Genomic DNA, 17,771 nt, shown 5'->3' with positions numbered 1-17,771 from the left:
ATAAATACGTAACATTGGACAACCTCTTTTATTTTCTTTCATTTTATTGCCATTCCTTTAAACTTCCAAAAGTTGTAATTCATTCAAATGAATTTTCCAGCAAGCACTCTTTTGGAACTTCCATTTCCAGTTTTCAGCTCAAAACTTAGCCTTTTTTATTTATTTATTTTTTTGTTTTGTTTTTTAATTATTTCTTCTTTTTTTTTTAGCAAACCTTAAAAACAAGCCAAAAAATAATTCACTTTACAGTAAGCAAACATAGTTTGTTTTGGCTTGTTTGTTTGTGGGAACACGGATAACTGTCTTAAGAAATTATCTTTCAGACAGGTAATTATTTTCCTGTGGAAAAGGTAAACGTTGTAGTTCCTTTCAAACAAATAAATACTAAACAAATAGCGCCACCCCGTTGCTCTGTTTGGTCACTATCTGACCCAGACGCATTTCTAAAAAATCGGAACATCCGAAGTTCAACATCGGAAATATGATTTGACCCTGCCGTATTCATGAATACAATAACATAGCAACATTTAGAAGTCCAAACATTAATTTGATTTCTCCAAGTAATTTTATTATTAACTGTGAAATAATAGTTAACACAATAATTTAAAATAAAGTCCCATTTATTTGTATTTATTTTAAGGTAAAATAAATATATGTATGAGTATTTTTTACAAACATAGAAAATTATGTTTTAGCTTTAATATAATGTATTTTTAAAATATTTTATTTAATATATTAATAATTTTTTTTTTTTTTTTTTTACAATCACACCGACATCTAAGCGGAACCACTGATTTTCATTATATCCTCGTAGGCGGAACCTTTTCAGCGTTGCACCTCTGATGTAACTTCTCATCGTCAGAGAGGGTCATTCACATGAGTGTAGAGTTCGTTTTATCTGTGTCCTGTTTATAAAAGTGTTTTTTTTTTTTTTTTTTTTTTTACCGTAGCCTGAGTCTGTTTACCAAATCCAAACCATGTTACGAACGATTTGTCGGAGAGGCGGATCCATTTTGTTGGTAAGTTCGCGTGTTCTGCCCGGCTTGTTATTGTTAGCATGTGCAAACCATCCGCTGTCACCCAACGTATGTCCGCCCTGTTAAATTAATACAATATCACGATACTTGATTGGTGTCTGGGTCTTTCTTCGAAACTGATTAAATCAATGTTATTTCCAGCTTGAAAAATAATTTTTTTGTAGTCAGACACGTGTTTCCCCTTTCATCTGAGGACTGATAAGTAACAAACACAAAACCCATATTTCAACGCCAAGTAGCTGGTTCCCTTAGCCTGGCAAGCCAGACTAAATAAATGTATTATTTACTTTTGCAAAGCAAGAATTTGGTCTAGTTCACCAGGCTATGGTTCCCTAAAAGCTGTAGGCTGAAAACGTGTCATACAAAAGATTATAAACCTAAGGATGATGCTTCTGGTTTAGTTTTTTTTTTCTTCACACAGCACAAAATTCTGTTTCGATCTAAAAGCCTGTCAAACTTAAGATCACTTACAACGTGTTTACTATTTTTAAATAAATTTGGTTATTTTGCTTATATTAAAACAATGGTTCAATTTTTTGTATTTTAAAAGATTTTTTACAAATGTGAATCTTAACATTACAGATTCATCTAAATTTCCCCGAGTATGACTAACGAGGCATTCATTCCTACTATAGATCACTGCAAAGGTGTTAAAAAATATAAGTGAAGGGCCACTTTAAAGCTTATTAGACCACAAGCCCTCAACAGTTTTTTTTTAATTATTATTTATTTTGTACTAATTAGCAGGTTTGTGATCACTATTCCTAAAACATCAGAGGAAAAAATGACCCATAAATTGTTCTTATTGCTGAAAATTGATTGAATTTAAATAGGAAAATTACAAAACAAGTGGCCAGTGAAATCTGAGGATTTTGATGATTTTGTTTCAGGGCAAATATAAAGGGAGTCTTTGGTGGAGGTGTGTGTGTGTGTGTGTGTGTGTGTGTGTGTGTGTGTGTGTGTGTGTGTGTGTGTGTGTGTGTTTACTTTTTTTAGTCATACATTTGTAGCCCACAAGTAATTTCTTATTTGCAACTTTGGTCCACGTCTTAAAACATTTAGACACTACTGACTTAAGAAATCAGTCCACTTATTCAATAATTTCTTTTGTTGTGAATGTTGCTACAACTTTGGCATGTTGTGAATAAAGTAATTTGTTTTTATAAATTTACTGCTATATCATTAAAAAATGAATATTTCAGATTGTCTCATCATTTGCTGATAGCTGTGTTTTATTCCTGCAGCAAACACAGAGCGCTACACCGAGGCTGTGGATCACACCGGTCCAGCAGCGATGGGCCTCCAGCTTGCCCATGAACACCGTCATCCTGTTTGTGCCCCAACAGGAAGCCTGGGTGGTGGAGAGGATGGGTCGCTTCCACCGCATCTTAGAACCGGTATTTAACTCAAAGTGGAAAGATTAGGGATGCTCAGATCTGATCACTTGATTTTCAAAATTCTGAAATGTGAGGAAATGGTCAGATGTAACTGCATAAAACAACTTGATCTTTTAAATTCATCCTGAGATAGAGATTTTCAAACATAATGACAATGGCATCAATGTTCATGGTTACTTGGAGGACCACAACACCGTAACGCCACTCAGTTTAGGGCAGGCGGGGGATTCAGACACCATAATATGCAGCTGTTATCTAGCCGGCTAATGCAGAGCTTGTATGTCGCCTCAGGAGAGTAAGGCCTAATCCCAAAACTCACACTGTGCGCTTTCGTCTTTTGTGAAGTGCACTTGGAGGAAGTGCACAGTAAGGCTTTTGAGTGTGTAGTTCGCAAATGTGCAAATAATTGCCGAATTGTAATGAGGAGTATTGTATCATCTACCGCAACACATGCCAGGATGCTGGCCGCTGTGCAACTTTTTTCTAAAAACCTTTCAGCAATTATTTGATATAAATTACATTAATTACTGCTTTGTCTAAAACATTCAGAGGATCAATTAATTGTCCTTAAATGAACTACTTTCATTTGAAATGACATATTTTCAGAAAAGGCACTTGAAGCTTTTCTCCCACAGCAATGGATTGTGGGTAATACCTTTAGCCCAAGTTCGCATCGATGCAGACATGGGCTAAAGGTATTACCCACAACCCACTGCTGCGGATCAAGGGTGCAAAAGGGGCGGGATCAACTTCCACACTTTAGAATCGGGACACCCTGCGCACTTGCACCCCTGGCTGGGATTGCGCATTTGATGGGCGCAAATCCCTCGATTCCTCACAAGGGGATGAGGATGAAGGTTGTTTATCTTTGAAAAGCATAAATCATCGTTCCAGTAAATGTATTGCTCAGTCTGAGCAGAGCAATTAGACTATGATTGCGCATTTGATGGGCATGAATGTGGAAGTGCGAGTTTTTGGCTTGGGCCTAAAATGTCTGCAGTTAGGACGTGTTTTACGCCAGTGCAACAGAAACTAGTCATGTATTTCACATGGAAGAAGAGACCGAGCTGCATTCATTGCTATAAATCTTATTTGCCACCTTAAAAACAAACTGCTTTCTTTTTTGGCTTTTCCCTTCAAGTGTCACCACAACGAATCACCCGTCTCCACTTCGTTCTAGTTTGACACTGACACTCGGTTCACTTCTGCAACTCGAACAAAAATACAGAACCAGCTGACACTTGAAGATGCATTAAAAACAGAGAAAATGCCTACAGACAGCGAAAAGGTCACAGCTAAAGAGAGCAGTATCGAGTGTTGACGAGAGAGAAAAAAATGATGATCCGAGGCACTTAAAAAATTATTTATTGGACAGGAAAAAGCTGACGCGTTTCAGTCGCGTGCCACCTTCTTCAGTGGATAAACAGGAAGATAGCAGTGTGTGTGTGTGTGTATATATATATATCACACTGGATGACTGTGGTTGCAAGCATCAGGCTTTGCATCCTCATGTACTCACACACAGCTCTCAAGTGTTGTGCAGAAGAAAGTGAGTTGGCTGACCATAACATGCGTGCGTCAATCATTACAGCCACATACTGTTTAAACAACTTTAAATAAGTGCTATGAGGGTACTTTTAAATATATGTGTAATATTAACACATCAATGTACTTTCTGAGTAGGCGCTGTTTGTGGACAGATAATCTAAGGAAATTACATAAATAGCAAACAAAATACACCAATAATAAAATCTTAAAGGACCTCTCGGATGTGTTTTTCTTATTTAAATGCGTTGCTGAAGTATCGGTTAGTATGCTCCAAATCAAATGACCTTTGGGGGCCATTGTTTAATTTCTTTTTGGTCAGATAAAAATAAACGGCCACTTTAATGTATCAGTTTTTTCACCTTGGCATTGTTTTTGGGTCAGTTACATTTATAAATTCAGCAACGCCTTCGGGAGACTGACACCAGATGTTTCTCCCTTGTTTTCTTCCATCTAGGGTTTGAACTTCCTCATTCCCATTCTTGACAGAATTCGCTATGTGCAAAGTCTTAAAGAAATCGTGATCGATGTTCCAGAACAGTCTGCAGTGTCTCTAGGTGAGTAATCACCTCCCTCGACTCCTCACAAGGGGATGAGGATGAAGGCTGTTTGTCTTTGAAAAGCATAAATCATCGTTCCAGTGAATGTATCGCTCAGTCTGAGCAAAGCAATTGGATTATCAAAACTTCTTATCCAGTTACTGCAGCTGCACTCTTTTACAGACAACGTAACACTACAGATTGATGGAGTGCTTTACCTCAGGATCCTAGACCCGTTTAAGGTATGCTGCAACACCAGCAATGATTTATTTAATTATACATTTTCAAACTGGGGCTTTTAACGTCTCCTCTCTGCCTTCTCCCAGGCCAGCTATGGCGTTGAGGATCCGGAGTATGCAGTCACACAGCTGGCACAGACCACCATGCGTTCAGAGCTGGGCAAACTGACCTTAGACAAAGTGTTCCGGGTAACGACGGATGACTGCGTTATGTTACATCGATTTTTTGTAATAGTTGTGTAAAATGTTGTAACTGGCTTTGAAATTCTGTTTTAGGAAAGAGAATCCCTCAATTCCAACATTGTCCACTCCATCAACCAAGCTTCAGACGAGTGGGGCATCCGCTGCCTCCGTTATGAAATCAAAGATATTCACGTCCCACCTCGCGTCAAAGAATCCATGCAGATGCAGGTAAGGAATTTGATTGGTGACTTTGTAAATTAGTACATTTCAGTCACTTTAGCAGCTTTGATTGGGATGTGTTCACTCCTTAAGTGTTTGGTCCGTGTTTCTCCTTGTTGGGGTTTTCTTACACGGGCGTGACCAGTAGTCGCTCTAGGGTGCAGACTGAACTGTACACCGGCTCTTGAGGTGTATCCACTCCAGTGCCGTTTGCTTTTGGTGTGAATGTGATCTAACGAAGATCTGACACAACTAACAGTCCTGCTCTGGACACTAGGCAGGTTTAGCATGCTTTGACACCACCCCCAGTCTTCATTTTAAACAACTCTCATGAAAACAAACTGAGATTTGAACCCCCATCTCCCAGTCCCAGGGCGGACACTCCACCAACTCAGGACACTCAACTATCTTCCTGCATCTACTTCTGGTAGCCCCGCCCCCAGACATATGTGAGCAATCAGAAGGCTGAATGTGACTCATTATGTTATGTTTGTTGTTTTCCCTGTGTGAAAAAACAAAACCACAAGAAAAAGCTACATTTAGGAACAGAATGGGACCAGAGGAGCTGGACTGGTGTGGAAACATCTCGCCTAAATTATTTTTTACATGCTAAAACAAAATTAAATCTACTCTTATAAAACACAAGGGTGGTATCAATCATTTCCTGACTGTGTGCAGGTTGAGGCGGAGCGTAAAAAGAGAGCCACGGTGCTGGAGTCTGAAGGGACAAGAGAGGCAGCCATTAATGTCGCCGAGGGTCGTAAGCAGGCCCAGATCCTGGCCTCCGAGGGAGAAAAAGCAGAACAGATCAATAAAGCAGCTGGTACTTAGAGTCCTCTTGGTCAGCTAAATTATTTAAACTATCCACACATTTCCACCGGGGCTCTATATGTAATGGATAATTGTGTTCCATCCAGGTGAGGCCCAAGCTGTTTTAGCTAAAGCTGAGGCAAAAGCAAAGGCCATCCGCATGCTGTCCGACGCTCTGGCTGAGCAAGTGAGTTTCTCCTTTTCTTTAATGTGACAGTGACTCCAGCTAAAGGCATTTTGTGGTGAATTTTGTTTTATTTTCTGTTGCACAGAATGGAAATGCAGCTGCGTCTCTGAGTGTGGCTGAACAGTACGTGTCTGCGTTCTCCAATCTGGCCAAAAGCTCAAACACCATCCTGCTGCCGTCGAACACGGGGGACATTAGTGGAATGGTCTCACAGGTGTGTGTGTGTGTGTGTGTGTGTGTGTGTGTGTGTGTGTGTGTGTGTGTGTGTGTGTGTGTGTGTGTGTGTGTGTGTGTGTGTGTGTTTTTTCAAAGCTCTGTGCATGAAGTACAAGCCACTGTGACTTCAATGTGTTCTCAACTTGTTCCCTTTCAGGCCATGACTATTTACAGCACGCTGGCCAAGACGAACCCAACAACATCTCCAGAAGTGGTGGAGAAGAAAATGCCGGATGTTCTAGACCAGCTGATTCCACCTGAAGAGGAGAGGACTCAGCAAATGAACTCAGAACATTAAATAACAAAGAACGGAGCCAGATGAAGCAGCTGAAGTCAAACGTTCTGATGGAATATTCAGGAAAAGCTTCAACCTTTACAAAGTCTGTGTGGTGGTGGTGTCCTGGACTAATCACGTTTTCATAGAGGATCCTCCCTGATCCTCCTCCTTCAGTTATGATTGGATTCTAAAGTTAAGAGCAGCCTTCAGAAAACTGATGGAAGTGTCGTCTCAGTTATGAATGCAACTTTTCCATGCTTTATTTTAGTACTGCAAACATTTCTCTTCCAAAAGATTTACATGAAATATAACACTGTCTACCTGTTTCTCCAGTTATTGTGTTTTAAAAAGCTGTTCTAGTTTCTATGGGATTTTAGTTGGAATGGTAGCTCAGATGAGCTGTTTGATTAAGAAAAAATAAATAAATATATATATAAATACATCTTTATTCTTTTTTTGCACTGAAATGTGTTTTACCTTTCAGCCTCTGTGGGACCAGGCTTTGAGCTCAACGCCACGTAGAAAGCTTATAAAGTCTGAATATTTATTATTTGGTCCATATTATGTTAAATCCAAACAGTTACAATGTATTTGTTCTGAGATAAGCTGATGCTAAAGTTTTTTTTTTTTACAATGAAATCAGTCAAATACCTCAGCTTGGAAGAGAAGAAGCAGATACAGCGATAACTGAATACTTTATAATCAGTGTATTTACTGAGTATAAAACACTTGGCAATTTGTGTAATTTACCCTCTAATGCACATGTGCCAGACACAAGGCCCGTGAGATAAATATCAAAAATATATTAAAGCTGGCCGGTTTTACAGCAAAGATTACAACTCCCATGATGCTTTGCTGTGTTAGCGTGGAGCTGAAGCGCCCCCTACTGTATGATTTTTCCGGTGTCTGCAGCTCCGCTGTCTCCGACAAACTAAACACTCCTCTCACTCAGTGCCGAGTTAACTCCGCTATTTGCCGATGTTGAAGCCCAGAGACGGAGATTTTAACCGCTCAGTAATGTGTTCACAACTGAAAGAAAAAGTTTTTCCAACTTGACAGAGCTGATATAACTCCAGCGAGCTGCGACAAGCTCAAATCAGCATGACTCTGTGACTGCTGTAGTTTTTATTTTTCCTCCCCGACACACATCAACGTGGTAAAGCTGCTGAGATGTTCTCCATGTTCACCAGCACAAACCTTTGTGAGCGCCTGTTGTCATCTAATGTTGTCATTACTATGATGAAAATGAACAAAACAACAGGAGTCTCCTCAGCTCAGATCAACCCCATGATGCAGGTAACTGGCTGGAACAGGTGAGCATCACAGTAAAACAGTGGAGCAAACTGAGCTCTAAATATTTTGGTTTTATGCTCTATTTCTGCTCCTAAACATGAAAGTTAACAGTTGAGATATTTCATTTTGATTTAAGATAAAATTATATTTTTATTTTGTTGTTGGCCAATCACAGGCGTAGATTTGGCATGGACGGAAGTGACATGTCCCTACCAATATCCAGTGATGACTAAATAGTCCGCACCAATAATATGACTGCCTCCGCTAAAAAAAACTGTCAAATGTCTCACGGGCCGCCCGTGAGAAAATATTTAACCTACAGTAAAACAGGAGTGGGAAAGTAGATGAACAGAATAGAAAATCCCTTTATTGTTCCTCAGTGGTAGATGTCACAGCAGCGATGGCACTTATTACAGGAGAAAAAAGGAGAATAAAAAAATAAGAAAAATGAATAAACAACAAGAAAACATAAATCCTGAATAGATTTAAAAAATGCTGAATGTACCACAAGTAATGAATACCACTGATGTGTTTTATTTAAAATTGACTTGCTCGTGTTTAATTTGGTTATTCCACATTCAGTGTTATTGCAAAATATGTTTGTTTCCAAATTAAAAGGTTCAAAATTGCATATATGTTGATAAAGAAAATGTGCAAAATTGACGTCACTTTTTCAAAAAATATTAACTTCGGCCCGTGACTTCGTCCCAGATTTTCATTTCGGCCCAGTGTGAATTTGAGTTTGACATCAAATGGATAAAATACGGAATAAAAATATGAAGTGATTTAAACTTTTTTTTAATAAAATGCCATTTAGAATCACAACCAACTTCACATCAATGCACGAGTTTAAAAAAATATTTAACAAATACATGGAGAAATACGTTTTATCATTCGTTTGATGTCTGCTTGGGTTCAAACCGCAGGAGGTTATAGCCCCAGCAAAGATGCCCTAACAATTTGCTCCCTAGTAACCTCCACCGGTGGTAGCCAAGGTGGTCCCTGACCAGCCTGGACATGTGTCCTCATTAGACAAGTATTTCTGTCAAATTGTTAAGACAAGATTGATGTCTAGAATTCCACTGCTCTCTGTATATTTGTAGTTATGTTGAACAACTGTTGCAATGTATATGGTCAATGACAATTTATAGCACATTGAAAACCCAAGATGACCGAAGCGCTTAAAAAATTATATATATATATATATATATATATATATATATAATTTTTATTGTGTGTGTAAAAACTGCCATGTCGTTTGTTTTATTGATTCTTTTTGGTTTATTTTCCACTTTAGGCTATTTTAACCCTTTCATGTATGAATTATGAAATCTTCAACCATGATTTTTTAACTATTTTTTTCCATTCATCTTTAGGTGTGAATGAAACAAATTTCAACAAATATTTTTGGAACATTTAATAATTTACACATAATTTATTACATGTCCACCTCAGTGGACAGCGTCCATTCTGAACATGAAATATGTTGACTTGACTTACTGAAGTCCAACTGGAGGGGCTCAATCCAAAAAGTCTTCAACAGCTGTGCTTAATAGCAAAAATAACAATTTTGAGTACCTGTCCGCTGAAGTGACCATTATGCATCAACGGGTTAAAATGTTTAACCCGAGTCCTCAAAAGAAGACACCCTCGGGTGTTACTGAAAAAGCAGTCCTCCGTGAATTTCCGCCGGGTTCCCTGCACGCTAGAGTTCCTACCTGTAATCTCGCTGTACCAGAAACAGTGAAGGACAATGTGTCTCTCCGTTCGCCGTCTACCTGAGATACCCGTACCACCTTGTTGTTGTTGTTAACACACACATTCACCTCCGGCCGAGAGAGGACGGAACCTCATCCGCTACAAGGTCAGTCCAAAGCGAGGCGAGCTAGCCTTGCTAACGTTAGCCACCTGATTATCGACAGTTTATTTTGCGTTACATTCACATTTCTCAGAACCTGGTTTGTAGTTGTTGCTAAAGTGCATTTACTTTTTTCACGTGAAGCAAAGCTAACTTCCGCTCTAACTTCTATCACCTGCCGGTTTAGGATGAAGGGAACGCGAGTGCTGTCCCTGCTCCTTTGGCTGTGTCTGATGTACTTCGTGGGCATCTACCTGTTCGTGGGCGGCTTCTTGCTGGTGAGGATGGAGGTGAACAGGACCAGCACCTGCGGGGACATACTCGAGCCTGGGGATGGGTCTGGGGACTTCTGCGGCTCCCAGCCGCGTTTCCGCAGGGCTGTCCTCATCATCATCGACGCCCTAAAGATCGACTTCGCCCGGTTTGACCCCAGTAACACGGCGCCGCGACCTTATGAGAACAAGATACCTGTGCTGGAGGAGACCCTCTCTTCTAGGCCTCTCCAAAGCCGTTTGTACACCTTCCGAGCAGACCCACCCACCACCACAATGCAGAGAATCAAGGGCTTCACCACCGGATCCTTGCCGACCTTTGTGGATGTGGGAAATAACTTTGCATCCAGCGCAATCTTGGAGGACAATCTTATCCAACAGTTTGGGAAAACTGGTGAGATTCGTTTTTTTTTTCCTTGCTTTTTACCAAACATCACAACACTATATTTACTGTGTCTTTGTGAAACGTGTCGGACCTCTCACAGGCAAACGAGTGGTGTTCATGGGCGATGACACTTGGGAGAGTCTGTTTCCCAAGAAGTTCCACCGCTCCCTGCCTTTTCCTTCTTTCAATGTCAAGGATCTGCACACAGTGGACAACGGGATACTGCAGCACCTCTACACAACTAGTATGTATTTACCACCAGAGCTTCACTTTCCACAGGTATTCAATGCCTCTATCATGCTTAATTTCTGTTCGCGCACTTGTTTATGTTGGTTTGAAACAGTGATGGGTGACGACTGGGATGTCCTGGTTGCCCATTTTCTCGGGGTAGATCACTGTGGTCACAGGTTTGGCCCTGACCACCCAGCCATGGCTGATAAGCTCACCCAGATGGACAGTGTCATCAGGTCAGATGATTAGTACAACAGGCTTTGATTTAGACAAAGACATGTTTATTCAGACAGTCCTACTAAGGGATAGACTCAGAAAATTCGCTGCTGCTTAAAATGAAGTATTTGGCTGGAATGTTTTTTTTTTTTTGTTAATAAAAATTGCTTTTAGAATAAATTAATGATGAAATTGCAGCAACTTCTGCTGATGCAGTTCCCCTAAAACTTAAACAATAACAACATGAGTAGAAATGAGAAATATAAACAAATACGTCTCGCAAAGTTATAAAAACAAGCTTAAGATGTAAACTAGCTGCTATGTGAGTGAGGATCTATTCATTTAACATGTCATCCATACATCTTCTCTCCTTTGTTTGCTTGGTGCTCATTCGTGCCCTCTGTCCAGGTCTGTGATCGACCGCCTGCAGAATGACACCCTCTTGGTGTTGATGGGAGATCACGGGATGACCGACACTGGAGATCACGGAGGGGAAAGTCAGAAGGAGACTGATGCTACCCTCTTTCTTTACAGTCCTTCCCCTATCTTCCCAGCACCACTGTCTCAGGTAGGTGTAGAAATTATGCTTTTTTTGGGTCAGTTTTAACCCAAAACTATCAAAGCAGGTCAAAAGGTCAAAAAAGGGTTAATCTTGACAACATATTAGAGACTATTATATAAATTATGACTGTGTTATGCAGGTTTATAAAAAAAATAAATCCGTTTAACTGCTTTGATGTATAAGTGCAGACAAGCATACTGAGAGTTCGCTGTAGAATATGTGAAGGCATGGCAGCTTTATTTGTATAGCACATGTCAGACACAGAGGCGATTCAATGTGCTTTTCAAGAACAGCATGAACATGAAAATCAACGTGACCGTGAGCAGGTCCAGTGCAGAAGGTGCAGCATAAACATTAATTTAACGACTGATGAAAATATGAATGTTTTCAATTTTGATTTAAAAGTTTTTAGAGTTTGGTCACATATGAGGTCACTAGGAAGCTGATTCCTTCTTTTTATAGCATAGCAGCTAAAAGCAGCTTCACCCTGTTTGGTTCTGACCCGAGGTTCTACCAGCTGATCGCTTCCTAAGGATCTCAGAGCCCTGCTGGGCGTTCATACATGAAGGATATCCATCATGCCCTTTTCTTTAGTTCTTTGTTGTACACAGAGTGATAAGAGTTTGTTACCTTTGCTGACATGTTTCTATGTTCACTGTCGCCTTTGTCAGAACAACTGCTGGATTTTGATGGCGTCACTTCCTTTTAGTTGTGGGATGAAGTGACGCCATCAACATCCGGTGGTTGCTCTGATGAAGGCGTTGGTAAAACACTGAAACATGTCAGCAAAGGTAACAACAAACCCTGAAAGTACTTTGAAATAGATTGTGTAGTTTACTGGTAACCAGTGTAGAGATTTAAGAACAGGAGTGATGTGCTCGGTTCTCTTGGTTCTTGTTAAGACTCTAGCAGCAGCGTTCTGAATAAGCTGCAGTTGCTTCACAGCTTTTTTGGGAAGACCAGAACAAAAGACCATGAAGATTTAACTTAAAACTCAGTCAGGACTTAATGGGATGTTTTTGGCCTTTTAAAGGTTATTTTTATGAGAAAGTTCATTTCTACCCAGTTAGTTCATAGCTTTTCTTTGTTTCATGTATTTAGATATTTGTCTAGTATTTTTAAACTTTTATTTACATTCATTTTTTTTTCTACAAGTTTCCCTGATATTTTCTTAAAGTGTAAAACTAATTAGATTTTCCGCTAACTGTAAGAAAAAAAATTCTATTTTTATTAATTTCTTGTTTGGAACCTCCCTTTTCTCTCGGCTGCACATTGATATGAGACATTGTTCAGATATAACCATGCTTTGTTGTGATTTGACAGACGGAACCAGATGTGGTTCCACAGACTGACCTGGTGCCCACCCTGGCTCTGCTGCTGGGGGTTCCCATCCCCTACAGCAGTGTGGGGCAGGTCCTCCTCCCATTATTCTCTCCACATGGGCAGACAGGAAGTGCAGTTGGGGGTCTCAGCCAGCTGGAGGCGCTGTGGATCAATGCAAAACAGGTAGTTTAGGTAGAAAAAAGCTTACTTTATAAATCTTGAAGTCCCCAAACAGAGAAGATCCCTTTTGTTCTCCTCACTTAAAGACAAATTAACTGTTGTGTTTTGTTTGTTTTTCCTCTTTCTCTTCTGTTTCTAAAGGTTAACCGTTTCCTGGAGACATACTCCAGCATGGCCAAAGATATCCCACCAGAAAGCCTCTCCCAGCTGCAGCAGGAATTTTCCCGCCTGTCCTCTGAGTACCTCCTCACAGCTAGAGAGAGCCGATTGCCCTCCTCTCACCTGGTCTCTGCTCTGCAGGCCTACCTCACCTCCGTCAGAGACATCTGCCGAGCCACCTGGGCTCGATTCAATCCGGTCAAGATGGCGGCAGGTTTAGTCCTCCTGGCGTCTGTCTGCCTCGTGTGTTTCTTGATGTCAGAACTCTCCCCGGCACTGATGAGGGAAAAAACTGCTGGACTGCTGGCTCCGCTTGTTGTTGCGCTCGCTGTGGGGGCTTGTGCTGCAGCTGCCCAGCTGCTCACACGGGGCTACGTGGAGACAGCATGGTGCCTAGCGGCTGGTGCCTTCAGCTCTGAAATTCTCTTCTTCTGGAGAGTGTGTAGACTCAGCCCCCCCGCCGTGACAAAGAACGGAGCTAAAGCCTCTAAGCTCTCCAGGTGGCTGGTCCTGCGTCGCCTCCTCACTCCTCCTCTCATGGTGCCGCTCCTCCGATGTGCCTCCCTGCTCTCAGACAGTTACGTGATTGCTGAAGGCCGTGTCATAACCTTTCTAGTGCTCTCTCTGGTCATCTACATTCCTATTCATCTCAACTGGAATGGCTTACTTCTGCCCCCAAGTCCCGATCCTCTGAAGTCTGCTGGGCTGCTGCCGTCCCCAGCCTTGTCACCATCAATAGTGAGGAAAGAGAGTGGGATCCTCTTAGCTTGCCTTGGAGTTCTCATTGGCAGCATGTACCTCTCCCTCTCCTTCCATGGGTGCAGAGAAGAGCAGGGCTTTTGCCAGCCGTCGCCGTTCCTGTCTCCTCTGTCACGGTTGCAGGACAGCCAGCTGAAGAATCTGTACTACATCCTCTCTGTCATCTCTCTCGGTGTGTTTGCGTATCTGCTGAGACACTGCCTGTGCCACTATGGTAATCTGAACTCCTCGGGTGGCGCGGTGTTCACGGCTCGCTGGATCCTTCCCCTGCTCTCGGTTTGCCTGGCACTCCACTGGGCGGTTAGCGCCACTCCAGAGGACAGCTTTAGGAAGCTGTCCGAGCTGATCCGGCTGGCCCAGCTGGCCCTGCCGAGGGCGGCCTTCTGTCTCCTGGGACTCGGGCTGTGTCTCATCTGGCTTGACCCTCTTACTGTGTTTGTGAAGGCCCGGGCTACTTCTTCATCCAGAAGTTCAGCCCCTGCTCTGCCTCGCTACAGAGCGAGCACTGGCATCAGCCCCCAAGCTGAGCTGCGCCACCTGATCCCTCAGATTTACCATCGCATGCGACGTTCCCTGGAAGATGGAGAGCTCAGCGGAGGCATTGAGGCAGACAACAGGCCCACTGTGGAGGCCTACGGACTGGGAACCGTCTACTCTGCCCCTGTGCTGCTGTTCTGGGGAATGCTGGGAGTTGGACTATTGCTGTTGCACCCAGAGGGCATGGCTCTGTCTTTCCTCCTGCTTCTGCTAGAAATGGGCGCTCTGCTGCACATTCACGCCTCCTCCGTAAATCTTAGTGGTGCACACGGAGCTTCTACGGGTACAGTCTCACCTAAACACTTAGTTTTTAATTCACAGCACTGCCCATTGGTAAAAAAAAAAAAAATCTGCTCTCCTCTGTCTGACTGTGTCCCCTAGGTGGTTTTACCGTGCCCTGGGCTCCAATAGTGGTCTGGTCTCTCGCTGCTACCCAGTTCTTCCATGCCACCGGTCACCTACCCACCTTTCCCTCCATCCAGTGGGGTGCTGCCTTTGTGGGGTTTCCTGACGGACACACAGGCACCTTTTTACCTGCATTGCTGGTTTCCCTCAACACCTTTGCTTCACACATCCTATTTGCAGGTAATCCTATAAAAAGTCATGTAAAATTGTAAGAAAATTGACCAAAGTATTCCAGCAAGCATTATTTTTGTCCTCAGTGGGGTGTCCATTGCTGCTGCTGTGGCCCTTGGTGCGTGAGGTGCGTGGGAGCAGAGGTGGGAGAGCTTGTGGGGAAGAAGGTGAGGATGCCGTCATGGAGATGAGACTGAGAGAAAACCCAGAGCAGTTCAGCTCCGCTCTTCTGCAGCTGTCGGCACGCTACCTCTTCATCCATGGAGTGCAGGTTTGTTCCCAGGCAGCGAAGACAAATTTAAAGGTGCAATTTGTAAGAAGTCTACTGGGGCGGGGGGTTGTAGCCGTGGCGCTGGAGTTTCAGCCGTGGCACAGCCTATATTTCTCTATATGTGTATATTTTTTAGTAAATATCCAGCATGACATCACACCTTTAAGTGTCTCAACTCTCTTCACAGGTCTTTTCTTCAGTCTGTGCTGCTGCTATTCTCCGGAGACACCTAATGGTGTGGAAGGTTTTTGCACCCAAGTAAGTGCCTGAATTGCTTTTCCATCTCATATAAACTCATCAGCAGCACTTGGCTCCTCAGAGTTGGAGTATAGCGTGACTTATTATGTGTACATCTCAGCTCTGGGATCTTGTTGAGATCATTCAAACATCCCAGTGTCCCCTTCTGTCCTTCCAGGTTGATGTTTGAAGCGTTGGGGTTCCTGGTAAGCAGCACCGTCCTGCTGATTGGAGTCACGTTAGTGCTGAGAGTGGACATGGCGGTGAGCCGCTGGTTTAAAAGACTCATCCCAGATGCAGCCAGGTAGCGACGGTGCTACCGCTGGAATCCACCAGAGCTCACTGTGCCAGGCAAACAAAAAAACAGACGTGTGTGACTGGGGCCCTTTTTACAAAAGGAGAAACGATAAAACAGGATTGCCATGGATCATGAGGATCCTCAAGCTTCTTGAGGGACTCTGAAGGGCTTCAGAACAAGTGCTGAGGCCTTTGATTAAGAGTTTTGGATTAAACTGTCTCATAAAAAGTGAGCCAAGCCTTTTCAAGGCCAGCGTTGCATGAGTTATGTGTGGTTGAGTAAACGGCTTTTAACGAATATCTTCTGTTCTTTTCTAACTTATGAAATTCTTACCCAAGCCAATTGGTTTTGCATGTAGCTAACTGTGCAAAAGTCAGAACACTTCTAGGGTAAGCTGTGCCAGTCTTGGAAATGCCCGATACAGACGTACTTGTTACAATTTAAAAATTTCCTTTAAAGTCAAATTGGTCACATTTTCCATGTTTAAGCAGTTTTCCCATTTTACAATTGAGGCATATGATCAACACACCAATGGAGAACGCGTTTATAATTGATTTAGCCCATTTCCTCATTAATGAGGAGGTGGAAAAGCTTCCCGATCAGTTTTCCAGCAGGTTTTCTCCCTTTGATGAAACTCATCCAAGTGCTTTACAGCCTGACTGATGCACGTCTGCAGGGTGAGCGACGATTCGGGGTACTGCCAATTCTTGTAACCTCATGAATGAACTGACATTGTTGCTGGTTTCAATTTGTTTATTTTTGTAGGGTTTGATTTTTAACTTAAATATGTGTTAATTATGTATTCTAATCGCTGCTGGGTTTTTCCTTTTATTTAAAATCATCAGACTGTTGCAAACAACTTTTCTCTGGAACATGTGCCTGACTTGGACTTTTTTTGGGGGGATAGTGGGGGGAGGGTGTTTGCGGAAGCGTTGGCAAGCTGATGGTGGAATTACGTCCAGGATCTGATTAAATGCATTCACCTGATTTATTAATGCAGGGCGTTCCAGTCAGTCTGGTGAAATAATATTTCTGCACTGCAGCTGTGGTCAGCAGCCTAGGCTCATTAGCTAATGCACAATACTGACGGGTGGCTGTTGTAAAGCCCGGGTTAAGATTCCCCAGGCTGCTGTGTCCAGGTGATGATGAGGATGCTTTGACCTGGTGGTGTGATGATGGAACCTATTTGTTTTTAAAATGTTTTACACATAACTGAATAATAAATTAAGGTTTGTACATCCTGAAAAAACTAATAAATCTTTTCTATATTTGGTCTCAGCCTATTAATCGTTGCTGCCATTACCCCTGCAATAAAAACTCCCTCTGCAGCCTTAAAGTAGGATAATGTTTAACCATTGTGTGCATTTTGTTGACAAAGATACAAAATCCACATTACATGTTGCATAGATGGATGCAACTATTGTCTATACCTGCTTATGCATGCGGGGGGCTGGTGCCTATTTCTAGCAGTCTGGGCAAACAGGCGGGGTGAAGCCTGGACAGGTTCAGTCCATCGCAGGGCAACATAGAGACACTCAGGACAAACAAACAAGCACACACACACACACACCTAAGGACAACTTAGTCAACCTGACAGTCATATGTATGGACTGGGAGGAAGCTGGAGAACATGCAGAGACCCCAGGTTGGGATTTAAACCCAAGATGCAGCCTTGCACATTGAATAATGCATCCAAATCAAACTGGCTGAAACTATCATTTTAAAGTTACTGTTAGTTATTTTCATCACATAGGCTTATTTTTTTATTTATTTAGTCATTTTAAACATATTAAAAAATATTTTATATTTAAAATGTTTAGTTCTTGCGAAGAGTCTTGTGATTTTTGTCTTGAGAGGCACTACATAAAAGATTGTTTTCTTTCTTTAAAAAAAAGGAAAATATATATATCCAGGTTTTTTTGTTCAAGGTTCAAGCACATGTTGGTGCAGAGGAAAGTAAATATG

General features: G+C 42.1%; 2 protein-coding genes across 2 annotated transcripts; both read left to right on the top strand.

The window, feature by feature from the left end:
• Window positions 1-842: 842 nt before the first annotated feature.
• stoml2 (stomatin (EPB72)-like 2) lies at window positions 843-6,897 on the top strand. Its single transcript, XM_015976247.3, has 10 exons — window positions 843-1,019; window positions 2,282-2,434; window positions 4,437-4,536; window positions 4,702-4,760; window positions 4,845-4,946; window positions 5,034-5,168; window positions 5,838-5,982; window positions 6,077-6,156; window positions 6,242-6,370; window positions 6,530-6,897. Exons 1-10 carry the CDS (start codon window positions 978-980, stop codon window positions 6,668-6,670), a joined length of 1,086 nt encoding a protein of 361 aa, XP_015831733.1. The 5' UTR covers window positions 843-977; the 3' UTR covers window positions 6,671-6,897.
• Window positions 6,898-9,639: 2,742 nt separating this feature from the next.
• Window positions 9,640-15,984, top strand: pigo (phosphatidylinositol glycan anchor biosynthesis, class O). The gene is made up of 11 exons (XM_015976236.3): window positions 9,640-9,806; window positions 9,988-10,466; window positions 10,558-10,701; window positions 10,801-10,924; window positions 11,313-11,472; window positions 12,790-12,972; window positions 13,111-14,707; window positions 14,806-15,009; window positions 15,087-15,271; window positions 15,459-15,529; window positions 15,687-15,984. Exons 2-11 carry the CDS (start codon window positions 9,989-9,991, stop codon window positions 15,814-15,816), a joined length of 3,276 nt encoding a protein of 1,091 aa, XP_015831722.1. The 5' UTR covers window positions 9,640-9,806; window position 9,988; the 3' UTR covers window positions 15,817-15,984.
• The last annotated feature ends 1,787 nt before the right edge of the window (window positions 15,985-17,771 follow it).

Source organism: Nothobranchius furzeri, chromosome 6, assembly GCF_043380555.1.
Source record: "Nothobranchius furzeri strain GRZ-AD chromosome 6, NfurGRZ-RIMD1, whole genome shotgun sequence".
Lineage (NCBI taxonomy): Eukaryota > Metazoa > Chordata > Actinopteri > Cyprinodontiformes > Nothobranchiidae > Nothobranchius > Nothobranchius furzeri.
The sequence above is the reverse complement of the archived record's forward strand: the minus strand, read 5'-3'. Positions and strand labels throughout refer to the sequence as shown.

Coding starts and splice junctions, on each gene's coding strand:
- stoml2 (XM_015976247.3), top strand. CDS start 978: ATGTTACGAACGATTTGTCGGAGAGGCGGATCCATTTTGTTG. Junction 5,983..6,076: donor ACAGATCAATAAAGCAGCTG/GTACTTAGAGTC, acceptor TGTTCCATCCAG/GTGAGGCCCAAGCTGTTTTA. Junction 6,157..6,241: donor CCGACGCTCTGGCTGAGCAA/GTGAGTTTCTCC, acceptor TCTGTTGCACAG/AATGGAAATGCAGCTGCGTC.
- pigo (XM_015976236.3), top strand. CDS start 9,989: ATGAAGGGAACGCGAGTGCTGTCCCTGCTCCTTTGGCTGTGTCTGATG. Junction 10,702..10,800: donor GCAGCACCTCTACACAACTA/GTATGTATTTAC, acceptor GGTTTGAAACAG/TGATGGGTGACGACTGGGAT. Junction 14,708..14,805: donor TGCACACGGAGCTTCTACGG/GTACAGTCTCAC, acceptor TGTGTCCCCTAG/GTGGTTTTACCGTGCCCTGG.